This window comes from Haemaphysalis longicornis, unplaced genomic scaffold, assembly GCF_048455015.1.
Source record: "Haemaphysalis longicornis isolate Haplotype H1 unplaced genomic scaffold, Haemaphysalis longicornis Haplotype H1 scaffold_3, whole genome shotgun sequence".
NCBI classification, from domain to species: domain Eukaryota; kingdom Metazoa; phylum Arthropoda; class Arachnida; order Ixodida; family Ixodidae; genus Haemaphysalis; species Haemaphysalis longicornis.
This window is the reverse complement of record NW_027526335.1, coordinates 69,652,844-69,667,324: the sequence shown is the minus strand read 5'-3', so window position 1 is coordinate 69,667,324 and position 14,481 is coordinate 69,652,844. Positions and strand designations below refer to the sequence as shown.

The 14,481-nt window shown below is 47.2% G+C and overlaps 2 protein-coding genes across 2 annotated transcripts in view; one reads left to right on the top strand and one right to left on the bottom strand.

The window, feature by feature from the left end:
• LOC144174595 (magnesium transporter NIPA4-like) overlaps positions 1-4,534 on the bottom strand; it is a 20,691-nt gene extending 16,157 nt beyond the window's left edge. The window contains exon 1 of the mRNA XM_077703367.1: positions 4,440-4,534. The gene's annotated coding sequence lies outside the window, so the exon portion shown is untranslated. The remainder of the gene's footprint in view (positions 1-4,439) is intronic.
• The window catches only part of Sak (polo like kinase SAK), an 18,025-nt gene continuing 7,467 nt past the window's right edge, over positions 3,924-14,481 (top strand). Inside the window, exons 1-9 of the mRNA XM_077703371.1 lie at positions 3,924-3,995; positions 4,464-4,559; positions 4,631-4,729; positions 6,207-6,434; positions 7,183-7,271; positions 9,990-10,198; positions 11,682-11,815; positions 12,151-12,487; positions 13,899-14,032. Coding sequence (XP_077559497.1) covers positions 3,948-3,995; positions 4,464-4,559; positions 4,631-4,729; positions 6,207-6,434; positions 7,183-7,271; positions 9,990-10,198; positions 11,682-11,815; positions 12,151-12,487; positions 13,899-14,032 — 1,374 coding nt within the window. The 5' untranslated portion in view covers positions 3,924-3,947. The remainder of the gene's footprint in view (positions 3,996-4,463; positions 4,560-4,630; positions 4,730-6,206; positions 6,435-7,182; positions 7,272-9,989; positions 10,199-11,681; positions 11,816-12,150; positions 12,488-13,898; positions 14,033-14,481) is intronic.

Genomic DNA, 14,481 nt, shown 5'->3' with positions numbered 1-14,481 from the left:
CTTCTTTTTCGCTGGGTGAGACGGCATTTAAAATTGCGGGCTGGTCTTGAAAAGACAAATCTTTCCGTATACAGGCAGCAGAAATCATCCGCCAACCCATACCACATATATCAGCGGACACACGCGACTGCACGCCGACAGGCACGCCTAGCACCTAACCGACACCGCACTCACACGTGGAAACGCACGAGAGATTGCGGTGCGGGCAAAATTCGCTAAATTTGTGCATTCCGCCAGCCGATTTTTCAGAAAAAGGGCAAGAAACCTACACTCATCAGCGTAGCGAATTCGTTACATCCAGTTGGTTAAACGTCGCAACTCCTTCATTACATATATAGGTCGCAAACACATGGGCTTCAATGAGGGTGGAAATGGGGAATTGAAAAACTTCGTTAAATCCGGAAATTCGTTGCATAGAGGTTCGTTGCATACAGGTTTACCTGTATTACTCCTTGCTCTTACCGCGAAAAAATATATGAGGGAAACCAGCAGAAGCCATATATTATTCGTGCTTCCGTGTCTGTCCGCTCTGAAGTGAACGGATGAGCACTTTTCTTCCACAGCCCCCTTATTGCATGTTGCGCTTCTTGAAACCGAGCGTTTAAAATCCAGAGACTATGTCGCAGTGACGCATGGCTGCTTTGCCATATATGTGTGTACCGATGGGCGCATAACGGTCAACGCATAAGGCGCGCAATGGTCAACAAATCGTAACCGCTTTCTCACTAGTGTGTATCCAGCCTGAACTGAATTTCGAGGGCGTTGTAAGCACGCGCTGTAGACTTTAGAGTGCAATGGTTTCAACAAAGGCGTTTGGGCGGCGGGCCATCGTCACGCCTTGAATCAGCTCCTGTGCTCACATTTATGAGGCACGTATACGATGAAAGGCAACTGTACTTCGTACCAAGGGATCCCAATCGTTTCCTAGTGAAACACCGGGTGTGGCTTCGTCGCGTATAGTCACATTGCTCAGAAGGTTATGCGGATTCGTTGATTACCCATCAACGGAGTTACATGTAAGAACCCAAGCAACCACCGGACGTCCGTCGGCCGTCCGCCGTACGTCCATTCCGGCTGTAGCGGACGTCCGTATGACGTCCGTTTCAGGGCCGATGGACGTACCATGTACGTCCGTTGGACGTCCGGTTTTAACACTTCCGTACGTCCAGTCGGACGTCCGAAATCGGCTGTATTTTGGATGTTGAGTAAAAATTTACAGAATCACATAACGACAAGCTAATGTTCTTACAACGAGCAGTACAGTACAACGCGCAAGGCTAGCGCACTACCGGGCAGACGGCATACATGAACACAGTGAACTTGCTTCACGTTTCGTTAGCGGTTCTCACTTCTTATATACCCTTCCCCAAAGAGATCGTCGTTGGAGTTGGTGAAGTGCTTCAAAACAATTAAAAAATTAAGCTTAATATTAGAAATATTCAGATGAAACTTGAAACCTACAAGCCAGGGTGTTGATGTACAAAATCTTTTTAATTGAAAAGCACAGTGGCTTTTTTGTTTTTGCTTTTATATTCGATTTAGGCCATTATTTGACGGTTCATAGTAACTTTTTACGTCCGTTGGCGGATGTCATTCGGACTTGTACATCCGTTTCTGGATGTCCACTGTACGTCCGAAAATGTACGTCCAAAAATGGACGTACAGTGGCCGTCCAAACTGGGCCTTGGATGTCCGGCTGTATTTCGGACGTCCCACGGACGTCCGTGGTTACTTGGGAAGTCCAACTCGGTGTTATATATGAGAACCCTCTATTAAAGCGAAGCTTTCTAGTACTCACTGGTGCCGTCCATGCTACATCCAAAACGCACTGCAGGAAATCCAACTCCCACAACGGCCTTTCCACAGAGGACATCAAGCGCCTCAAGAAAAAAAAAATAATAATTAATAAAACGCGACCTCTGGTCGGAATCGAAAGTGCACGGTCCGTCGAGTTATTAAAGAAAGCTTCGCGTTTTAACCATCTTCCTCTTAATTAAGAAAGTGGCTTTGATTTTTTGTAAATTAGCAAGTGACCGTTGTTACGTGTTCTTCCGTGTGAAAGGCATCCTTTTACGGGATACCTTGGATTCTGCTGGCGGTCCTTGCCCAAGTTACCAAATTTGCTAAATAACGTGGCCCAAACAGGCCAGGGCAGCCCTAGGGCTGCCCTGGCCTGTAGAGGGGATGGAGATTAGATTGAGGTTTGGATTGATAAGATGAGGAAAATAAGATTGATGAAAGTTGGGTGCGGGTACGTGCTGGCTTAAGTCATCTTAGCGAGGTAGATTCTCCTCTCGTGAGGCACCAATGCAGGTGAGGGAACTTACAACGTTCATGCCGATAATGTGCCACGACGTCTGATTTTCTAAGCGGCTGCAATAAGTCTTGGAGGCCTTGCGCCGCATGATTTGTCGCCATCTTCGCCGATGGCTCGAGGTGCCAATTCGCAGCCGTGGCATGAACTGATGCGACCACGTCTCAACATGGCCGTGAACTACCTTGAAAATCTTAAGGCATTACGCGTAAAAATTTTCTCTCAAGTTGATCTTGGTGCACGCGAAAGATACGGCGCGCCTTATAGCTCTGATGTAGCCTTGGAGCGCAAAACCGCAGTTGTAACTGTACGTGGTATCTTCGACTAATTTGAGGTTGAAATATTCGGCCTACTAACAATAACACATTCACGTGTTGTAGTAAACGGATTAAGGATCGCGATGCATAAACAATCTGGCTGGCTTGATAGCCGGCTTGCTATTGGGCTGGATTTCCGATGGAGGTGAAATACGTAAGCTTCGATCGCAGGAACTTCGCAGGAACTTCGGGCATGGCGAAACTTTGGTCACTGGAGGATTCAGAAAAAAATGCATACCTCTTGGTCGAGGAAGTATTAAGTCCCTCTGGTATTAGGTAATTAGCTTTCTGTCCTAGTGCCCTGTTGTGAATGTTTGTGTAGCCAGATAAAATTATATAAAGACCACATTCTTGGACATACGGACGCTAAAGCACACGGAAGCTGCACGGGCAGAGCAAAGCAATTCTGTCGCGGAGTAGCCGAGGACCTAATCTAAAAATGTTGCCCTAAGGCTACCGTGCGCGCTGAACTGATCGGGGCCACGGAGACTTCATTCCTTATGAATACTAAACACCAAAAAAGAGACATTTCACCAGTGGATGGCCAGTAAGTTTTACAGAAGAAACACAATTTCTGCTGAAAGAAGATAACAATTCCTCCGATTCCATGAAGATGTATGAAGATGAACACATGAAAGGAGATATCTCCAGGCATTCCCAAAGCTGACATTAAGAATTCTTCGTGCGTAAGCATGCAGGCGGCGTTGGCTTTGGTAAAATGTCCTCGACACACTCCGTGGTAGTTGTCGGTGACCAAAATGTAGATGTCTTCAGATGATCAGACAAGCAGTGATTCATTCAGTGCATGTTAGATGAGTTTGGACTAGAGGACGCCGGGATTCCTAACAACCGTGGTATACGAACAGGGGGCTATTTTTTCGCAGCGGACTAGGGGAGTACCAGCATTCCTCGCATAGCGCGTAAAACCCTTAATAATTATTGGACGATAATGGACGATAATTATTGCATAATAATGATCCAAATAATGGTCTGAAAAAATACAGGCTGGACAGGATAGGTCAGACTCTGAGTACGTAGCACGATACCGAAAACGAAACAAGACACAACTGCCCACAGAACACCGCACTGATCCCACTGATCCAATCCAATCCAATCCAATTTCTAATTTTGGCCGCGTCAAAACAGTTTGTAGGCGCAGCAATTTTGAACCTGATTGGGGAGGAAGTGTGGCTATTACGAAAACAATCTGCTGAGCAGCATCGGTATGATAACACATGCAAGAAGAGTGTTTGTACACACTCGCATAATTTGTGCCAACGATCTGTGGTAGCGGTGTTTACTACGTCCGACGAGAGATGGTCACGTCAACGGATGGCTCTGCGAAGCTTGGGGACTCTATCCGGGTGAGTTCACACTTCTCCCTTTTAAACAAATGCGTTCACTAATTTCATAATGGAAAGATGAAGCCATTTTTGAGTAAATTTAACGCGAATGCCGTTAGATGACAGCATGGGCTCCGACGTATACACGGTCCGACATGGCTTTTCGTGGGAAGGAATGCAGACTACTGATCGGGCACAGCTCTATGGCTCACGTTCACGCTGCAGTGACGTACGCCACACTTGCATGAAAACGACAAAAATGACCTTGTTGCGTAGTTTGTCTGATACCTTTAGCATTTTCGGTCCAGCAAAGCGGCGTCACTGCGTGCAGCGTCGCTTTAATCTCAATAAAACCAAAGTAAAAATTATTGGCCAGTAAAAATTAAAAAAACCGGTAAAAATTATTGGCCACCATCGTGGTCAAGAATCGTGTCTCCTTTCCTTGCTTGTATCGATGACACCCACCTTTATGTCCATGCCAATGCGCAGGATTACGAAGTTTTCAACTTCCTCGGAAAAGGCGGTTTCGCGGAGGTGTATCGTGCCAGGTCGAAGCTGAGTGGCCTGGAAGTGGCCATAAAAATGGTAAGGTTAAATAGCAGGCGTGATTTTACGCCTGTGTCATTAACTTGCGTTTCTGCATCGACCCTCACAAGGTGGACAAGGGTATCCTGAGACGCACTGGCGTCAGCAGCGCCAGGGTGCAACAGGAAGTGGCCATACACTCAAGGTTGAAACATCCGTCCGTTGTTGAGGTGAGAAACGCTGGTACAACATTCAACATGAGCAGCTACTTGAATTTCGGTGTGTCTTGTGTACAGTTGATGTTTCCAGCTTAGTTACTTCATATTGTCTGCAGGAGCTTTCTGCTTTGTGGAATGCGGTGTCAATCCAAGCGTTCTTACACTATTGGCAACTTCTGTGCATAGTGGCCATGCCCTTAGGGCATCGTCAAGTATGTGCATTAGCCACGGGTCTTAAGTCGTGCATGCTAGGATCTGTGCTCACACTAAAAGTGGACAGCGCTGTGCGGAGTACCAACCACTCAAACTTTTGCATCACTGCAAATGGCAGCCAGTCCAATTCTTTACCGAGCATCCTTGGTTAAAATGTGTTACTTGGAATTTTTTATTTTGCGCATTGTAGTGTGGCTATTGATGTGTCCATTATTTGAGAAAAGTAGAAGAAACCTGTGTATTTGCCAGCGTATGGGCAAGACCTGCTTTTTTGAAACCCCTTAAAGTTGAACCTGCAGCTTTAGGCGATTGCCTAGTGGGTTGTACAGGTGATGTCACAAGTAATTAGTGCAAGGGCTTGCGAATTAAAGTGAATGCTTTCTTCTGCATAGTGTGGCTTTGCCTCCTCGTACACATATTTAAAGCATTTTTTTTAATTGTCGAACTTTTTGAACCCCTTCAGCCAATAGCTGTTCTAACTGTTTCTGAAATTTCCTGCACTTCACAGTCACGAGATACTTTGCTTGAATTTTACAAGGCAGGAATTGCTTAACTCCGCTTGAGCAAAACAGCTGACAGGAAATTGAGTGAGCCGTGAATAGCCCTCCCACGCTTTCCTTTTTCTACCGTTGGTACCAGGTTTGTATACCTCTAAGTGGTGCTGCTTTTGAAGCTTGGGATAATTTATTTCAGCACACTTAGAATGAAAAAAGAAAGACAGAAACTACCTTACTCTGATTTCTGGCACTGGTGCTTATGGCTTGGAATGTTCTTGACAGCCTATGCAGTCTGCATGCTGTGAAACACGTTTTCGTTTACGTTGCAGAATATGATGCGTGCATCATTCCGAGTGAAAATATGTCTGAAAGTTTCTCACGATGCACCGTTGTCATCATCATTATGGCCTGCTCCTCACGGATTAGGTGATGAGCTACCCCCAGTGATGAGCTACCCAAGCAGAGTGGCTTGTGGTATTTCGACTCCCACCTTCATAAAAGACAGTGGGGAGTCACGCCACTTCTCAAAGTAGCAAGGGGGAAGGAGAGGCAGTGGAGGGTGAGGAGGCAGTAGAGTTTAGTGGCAGCTGATTGCCCGTGTTGGGGAGTGAAGGCCAGTGATGTCTCGTCAAGCGGATGGGAAGGAGTGCAGTCATGAGCCTTCTCTACATCTGCTCCCCACATCAGCCGGAGGGTTACTAAGGAGGCGTGTGAGTGTGTGTGTTTGGATGCACCCATGGTGCTCTGCAACTCACCCTCCCTCCACCCTCCCCTGCCAGCTGTACAACTACTTTGAGGACCGCCAGTACGTGTACCTGGTGGTGGAGTACTGCCAGGGCGGAGAGCTGCAGGGCTACCTGCAGTCGCGCAAGGGCCCCCTCTCGGAGCCCGAGGCCAGCCACCTGCTGGGCCAGGTGGTGTCGGGGCTCCTCTACCTGCACTCGCACCGCATCCTGCACCGCGACCTCAGCCTCTCCAACCTGCTGCTCACGCACGACCTCCACGTGGTCAGTTTTACTTCTGGTAGTTATTCAACAGGGAAGTCTGGGCTAGTTGGTGGTGGAATTTCGACATGGTAAAAAGCACGAAAAAAAAAAGGGATACAACAAAGAACAGTTACACCAATCATGTGTCCTCGTTTTTTTTTTTTTTTTTTTTCGCACTTTGTACTACATTTTGGTGGTGAAGCAGAATTTCCTAGGCCTTGTATGGGACAACTCCTGTTTCACAAATAGAACGGATCATGGTTCGTAGGGAAATTTTCACTCCAACTCTGAGTAACACTGGTACATTTGAACTATGTGAAGCCAGACTAGGCAGGAGGGCTTATTCATCAAGAAGCTGGCGTCATGTTTACTTGTGGCCCTATGTGCCACACTGACGTCATGCAAACGGCATTCACTTGGCTCTCCCACCCTGCCAAAGCTTCTTTTAGTTGGTTGCCTCCACGAACGCTTTTTCCAAGTTCTGGTCGTAACAGTCATTACAAGGATGGGAAATGGATGAAGAATCTTGGTGAGCTGCTAGCACCTGGGCCAGCCCTGCTATCCAGTACTGCAATCTGCATGCAATGTGTGTCTGCGTGGCTGTGACAAACCGACGGTTTCAGGAGAACTGCTGTCAAACCAGACAGATGGATGGATGCACAGTTGCTGAGAATCACTTTGGTATACAGAGTGCACACTGCTTCGACATACCGGGAGCATTGACAGTGTTCCTTCACTTTTGCTGCTCTTTCTTTCTTTCCCACCTCAGAAAATTGGTGACTTCGGTCTGGCCACACAGCTGAAAAGCCCTTGGGACCGCCACACTACCATGTGCGGCACTCCCAACTTCATGTCCCCGTAAGTAACCACAAACTTGTGATGCTAGTTTATTTGTTGTGCTCTGTGAAGCCCTCTAGAAAATGCCTGCTACTTCAAATGAACACACCTGACATGCTTAGAAGGCGCATAGTTGTGCTTGCGTTGCTACAGAAATCATAGAAACATCTTTTTTTTGTGTATTGCAGCATGTGCCTAACACTGCTATCTCTCCTCCTCAAAATTCAAAATAATCCCTGGAGATCTGTGGAGTTGAGAGGAAGCGCACCTTGTTTGCACAGCTAGAGAAGAGCTTGTAATGGCATCTCGCCCTGTGGGGTGCTAGTGCAGCTGCTGCTACTTTCCATACCTTCCTGCTTTGGGGGATTGACCAAAATGCGAGAGATTGGTCGAAGTGCCACCAAAGCCCCTTGGAACTTCGTCTGCAGCATCGTCCCAAGGAATGCTGAAAGACTTCTCCTAAAAATTCTAAAACAGAAGCACACACTTGTCTGGACTCCCGCCCATAAGGGGCTAGAGGGTAACGAGGCGGCCGATTCTCTTGCGAGGACTACCATACACCGCAGACCTGGAACATTCGCACGCCCTCCCTGCTTACTGTCAAGGCACAGACAAATTAACATCCTATAGGCTTCACCGAAGATCAATGCCTACGCCACACCCCAGCCTAACTGCTGAAGAAGCGAGAAATCTTAGAAAAATACCGACGAACATTTACTCACATAAGTTTAGACTATCACTTATCTTCCCAGAAAAGTATAATGAGGACTGTAAGCAATGTCACCAGAAGGGCGATTTATTCCATACAGTCTGGAATTGCCCAATTACTTGCGACAAAAACAGCCACGAAACCTCATTAGAGTTTTGGGAGAAAGCCCTGTCCAGCTCGGACCCTGCATAGCAGCTTGACCTGCTTAGTAGGGCCGGGGATCTGGGGTCCTGGAATTTGGATCCCACCCTTGATCTCTCCCCCTTTTCCCTCACCCCTTTTCACCAAATAAAGTTTATTACTACTACTACTGCTACTTAAGGTGGTGTACTTGTTCTTCAGTGCCCCGCTGAGCCATGTGGAAGAAAAAAATGAATTAAAACAGCTGTGGTGGCAGTTGTTCGGGTACTTATTAGTGGGACCCCTCACCGAATAGAACTCTCAGGAAACAAGAGTGCTTTTTATGGTACTGTATGCCATGTAGTGTGACAGTGATGTAGAGGGTATAAGTACATTCGGGTGTGTCTGTTATTTCCCAGCATAGATTAGTGGGATATAGTGAATTGGTTTTGTCACAAACTGGAACTTGCTCAACACCTTACTGCCAGCTTATGCTGCTGTCGGTTGGGTGCAACCAGTTGATTGCATATCCCTTAATTCACCATCTTGTCTTTTTCTTTCTTTTTTCCTCTCTCTCTTGGGCTGAAATGGCAAGCTAGCACCATTTTAGCAACTCGTGAGCCTGTGGCCGTTGCTCAGGCATGCGTTGCTGAGGAAAATTTTTTCTTGCCGTTGAAGAGTGGCGCTTGCCATTTCAGTGATTTTAACATGTTAATGTGATCTAAACTAGTAAAAAAACAAACTGTAAATTGCAGGACTGCTCATTTTCTATTCTTTGTAATGTTAAAAGTGCCTCTTGGGTGAGAAAGGAGTTTCTACGCATTTTATGCCATGAAGAGTTGGAACGTGGAAAATGCGGGTAGCTAACATTGTTCCCAACGTGGCTCAAGCATCAACCATAATTTGTTCATGTAACTGCCAGTTACTGCCAAACTTCCCTTTTTCAGCATGTTTTCATCCACAGTAGCATGTCCTAAAACAAAAGGACACTTTCTTTTTTCCACAACCATGCTACATCCCTATTTATTTATTTATTTATTTATTTGTTCGTTTGTTTAAAGTACCTCACAGGCCCCTTTGCAGGGCCATGAATAAGGGGGGTTACAAAAGTGAGGTGTTGCAGAACATACAGGACAAACTTGTGAGTAACAAAACAAAGCACAGCAACTATTCCCGACGAGATATGTTCGCAATACATGTTTGCAATACAGTGGGAAGACAATAACAAGAGAGAAAAAAAAAAAGTCAGTACAATAGTGAACACGCGAAATCTACACGCAACAATTACATAGCATACCAAACACAATCAAGGTAATAGATAAAGAAAACAACAGCCAAAAATAGCCAAGCTTGCGGATACAATGCACACCAAACAGTCGCTGTGGTTCGCAATGCGCACAGGGATGAGCACAAGGAAAAAAGCAGAACCTAATCGCATGTGTACAAAAAATCAGTGTAAATAAATGCAATCGGGCGCAAAGTGTGGCACTGTGATAACAAAAGAAGACAAGAAAACACTCACTGTCATATAAAAACAACAGCTTGCTTTGGTTTTCAGGCAGAAAAATTAAAAAAAAATACTTGATATGGATACAGGGCATGACAGAAAGAAAAGGGAGGAAAACAGTGTTAACGTATTATTGCAAAAAGTGAGTGTGCAGGAGTTGATAGAATGTGTTTTGTTTGGTACAGCTGCGATGCTTAGTCACCACTAGTGCTAGTCTCCACTGCCCCTTTTTTTTCTTTTTTTTTCTTTTCTTTTTTGGCAAACAACACTTTTTTTTTACTTACTGCACTGTGCAACAAAAGTAACATGCGCCACAGCAAAGGGCACCCACCTAAATTGCGCTACATGTGCCTATCCCGTCAGGAGTGCCAAGCTAAGCTGTCGAGCGTGTGTGCGTGTGCAGGGAAGTGGCCTCCCAGAACCCGCACGGCCTGGAGGCGGACGTGTGGAGCCTGGGGGTGATGCTGCACACCTTCCTGCTGGGCAGGCCCCCCGGCCACAGCTGGGGGGCGGGCTGCTCCCTGGACCTGCCCGACTCCCTCTCCACGGCCGCCAGGCACCTGCTCTACCAGCTGCTCCAGAGGAACCCCCAGCACAGGATTCCCCTGAGGCGTGGGTGGCTCCGCATTCCCCCGCGCACGCCACCACGGGGGTTGCTGGGGACGCGGGCTCGATCCCGGCCGCGGTGGCCGCTTTTTGAATGGAGGCAAAAAAAACGAAAGCGCCCGTGGGTCGAGATTTCGGCGCACATTAAATATCTCCAGACGGTCAAAATTAATTCGGAAACCTCCAGTACGGCACATCTCATAGCCGGGGCGTTTAACACTATAATCTTAATTCTAATTCACTAGGATTGCTCAAGAGCTGTATTTTGCAGCAAGGGTGCGCGAAACCTGAAGGTAAAAAGGAAAGGAGTTGGTTGCACATACACTACACACGGAACTGATGTGTCCCCGTAAAAGAGGTTGGGTGGAGAGGGTGATTGCCACTGCGGAACCTGCCAGCACTTTCTTTTTTTTTTTTTTTTTTTCTTCAATGCGGAACAGGACTAAATTTCTGTGTTGGTAAAGTGCTTATTAGTATGTAAGCAGCACTGCTTTTGTGTTGTTCAGTCCGTGAAAAAGTTTGGACCCTTGTGATTCTCACCTTGATGATTATAGCCGGTATTCAATTGCGTGGAATGCATGCAGGCAACCATAGGAGTGCGCCGCCATATCTGTGGCCAAGCGTCTGTTGCTAGGCGACGTTGTGCGCACGGCCCCCAGATCAGGCACCCCTCTTCTCCTCCATGCAACCGTGCGAGTGCGCCGTCACTCGTTGCGTTGGGCTCCGCGGGATGGCAGTACTTGTCCATGCTAAGCACGACTGTGAAACACATGACTGTGTTCCACTTTACAAACTCTTCCAAACGCGAAGTATTGCCTCGAGTTCAATGTGAGTGCAGTTAATAACATCTCTGTTGACGTCACCGTTTAGAATTGGATTGGAACGGAGCAGATGACGCACGCCGGTGTTTTTTTTTTTTTTTTTTTTTCTTGGGCGTGCGGCTGCAGTGGCCCAAGCCGCGCTGTGCCCGTGGCGCATCGGCCATGTCTGTGGCCGTTTCCAGCATTGCCAAGCGAAGAAATTGACCGCTAAACTTTTCAACGAATACCGTCTATACAGCACCAAGCCGTGTGAGACATTTGTTTTGGCCTGCATTAAAAGCTTCCAAATCAGGAAAATTAACACGGAGTTCTCCAGTACCAGGTGTTTCTACTGTGCATGGATCACTGAATTAGAATAACTGAGGATCCATGGTAGCTTTTCTGGCGTCTTGTGGTTGAAGTACAGTTTCAAACATGGGTCAAGTGTAATGCATTTCAGCACCTCTGGAAAACGTGGCAGAGCTGTGTAAAATCAGTGAGTACTACGTAGCTCCAATTTCTGCCAACCCCCAATCCCCACCCTGCCACCACTTTGAGAGAAAAACAGCCTTTCAGCGTAGCTGATCATTGGTGCTGTAAGGTTTTGTCTGCTTGTGATGGGGGAAAGCCACTTTTTTCTCTGTGGTGGAAAACAAGAAATATTCACCCTCTTTTTTTTCTCTGCGTAGTAATTCCAGAGCAGGCATTCATGTTGCAACCTGGCAAGCCCCTGCGACCACTCTCTTCCAAGCTGGAGCCACCCAAGAAGCCACTGAACACTGCAGGTCTGCGGCCAGCACGTCTCTGGGCCCGGAACATGAGGGTGAGGGTGCTTGATTCGTTGCATTCTTTTTATTTGAAAATGGTGACTCTTCACTCGACACTAACTAGGCGTAAGCTGAGGAGCATGAGCGCGATCCGGCTCCTTGTGAGATGTGGGGGGATGGGTAGAATGACATGCCATTGACCGCTGCAGGAGGACAATGAGCGACGTGTCATCCAAAACGAGGGCCGATGAGGATCGTGCTGAAGAGCAGTTTGTGTGCTAACACATGCATGAATGTGCCCCTGACCAGTCATCGTGCGCTGTGTCCTCACTCATTCTCGTAAAAAACGGAATAACCTCGAGCATCTCTTCTTTCCCCCTCTCCATTTCAGCTGAGCATCCTGGAGGGTGGGGAGGTGTGCATTGAGTTCCTGAGTGCTGACCAGACAGTGGGGCGGGTGCTTCGGGTGTCGGCCGACGGCTGCCGCGTGCTGCTCTACCGGCCCCCCCTGAGCCAGCCACCCGTCGAGGGCCCACCCCCCGCGGCACCCCCGGGCTGCCGGCCCCGGCCGTGGGATGCCCTGCCCCGGCCCTACTGGGCCAAGTACGCGTGCGCGGCCCGCTTTGTCTCCCTTGTGCGCCAGAAGACACCCAAGATCATCTTCTACGCAGAGGCCGCACTCTGCATCCTCCTGGGCAGCGGGGACTTCGAGGTCAGCTTCTACTCTGGTGGGTGTCGGGAGCAACTCCTCAGGGGAGTGTTCCATATACTCAATTTTGCTACCTCTGCTGCATGGAAGAAAATAGTTCAAAGTCCAAAGACATGTCATGTGCTTCATCCTAGTTGCTGTGGTGGGTCAGTGGCTAAGGTGTTGTGTGCTGCTGAGCTCAGTGACAGGGATACGACCCAGTCGCGATGGGTATTTTTCTGATGGAGGATAAAAGCAAAAACAACCATGTGTTGACATTTTTCACACACGTTTAAGGTCCTCAGGTGGTCAAAATTAATCCAGAGCCCTCCGCTATGGCACGCTTCGATGCCCAGATGTAGCGTCGGCATGTTAAACCCCGCAGTCGATCAAATGTAGACTGGATGTGCGGGTAGGGCTACAACAACTGTCTTATCATTTTTTTACGAACTGTTTCTGTAACATGTCTTGACTGCCTTTGAAAATCAAGTGTTGCTCAAGTTTGTGCATTCAGGAAGCAGGAAGGCACCAAGTGTGAACTCTGAGCTGTGGTTGGCTATGCAAGTGCAGTGCTGCGAATAAATAATCAAGGGTGTCCCTGTGTTCACTTCTGAAGTGCTGTGGGTAAGTTCCCCACAAACCCCGCATTCAAATAAGTGTATTAATAAGCCAGTTTACATGCATCTATAAAAGCAAGGCTTGTGTACCTGCTATGAGCCCTTTGGACAGACTAACAGGCTATCCTACAGCACTGAAGGATAGTGGTTAGGGGAGAGGAGCAAGTGGTGCAATTTGAAAGGAACCAGAAATAGTCGCCATGCTAACACCAATTCAACCTAGCCAAACCTGCTGGAACGCATTACTAGAGTAACGGCATGGCCGCAGGTTTTGTTATTTCTTCAGGCATCAAAAACTCTTGCCCACAAAAGTAATTAGGTTCAGAACTTGCCTACTGCAGCTCAAACTAATGTCCAATTCTCGCAGGTGTTGGGCCGTCATAGAATCTGCATATGGGTGGCCTTCTGGAAGGCAATGGAGCCTTTTTTGTGAATACAACAGTATGCACCTTATTTGGCTAGTTACTGGCATGCAACCTGGATTATTGGCTGCCAGTCTAGAGTGTAAAATAATCAGAAGTTTGAAATAAGATCCACATGTACCTAATGGCTGCATTCATTGCAGAAATCAGTTTGATGGGTTTTTGGATTTGAATAATGGCCTTGCTTAATGTTGAACACTTTTTTCGCTGCAAGCAATTTTACTAGAAATTGCTTGCATCAGTAAACGTCCAAGAAAAAATGCCAGAGGTTATCTTTCCCAATCTCTCTAATCACAGTTCCTCATTGAGAAAACTACAGTTGACCCACTAGTGCAAAACATATTCCAGGCTTGCATCATTCACCCGAGAAAGTGCAAACCGAGTTGCCAAGCAGATCTCGCATTCCCTCCAGGTTTCAAAGTGGTGCGTGGCAGTGAGCACGTGCAGCTGACCGACGCATCTGGCCACGAACGGCAGTTGGCCCTGCCTCTCGAGGCCAGCTCGCTCGAACCCGCCCAGGCCGACCTGTGGAAGCTCACCTGCGAGGCAAGTGTCTCTTCACACTCTCCGTACTCATCCTATTTGTAAGGAAGTTATGCACCAACTTTACATAAGATTGAAGGCACAGTGAGGTGCCAGGCCTTGAAATGATGAGCGTTCCCTGGGTGCTAAAGGCTGCAGTGGCCATAAAGGGGGGGCAACTGGTCTTAAAAACAACTTCTTTTAACTTTCAACTAAGGCCGGGTTCAGACTGTTGTCGCAATTGTCATAATATTAGGGGTGTGCGAATAGTGAAATTTCATCTCGAATCGAATTCGAATCGAATAGTGTCGAATAGTGGACAAAAATGTCGAATATCGAATACCAAAGCTTTTTTTGGAAGAACAAGTAGGTAGGACACTAATAAATACATGCTCATGTCCTTGAGCTCTAAATAGTAAATACACTAAAAGGAATTAAAGAAATCACAAACTGTCATGTTAAAAATATTACAA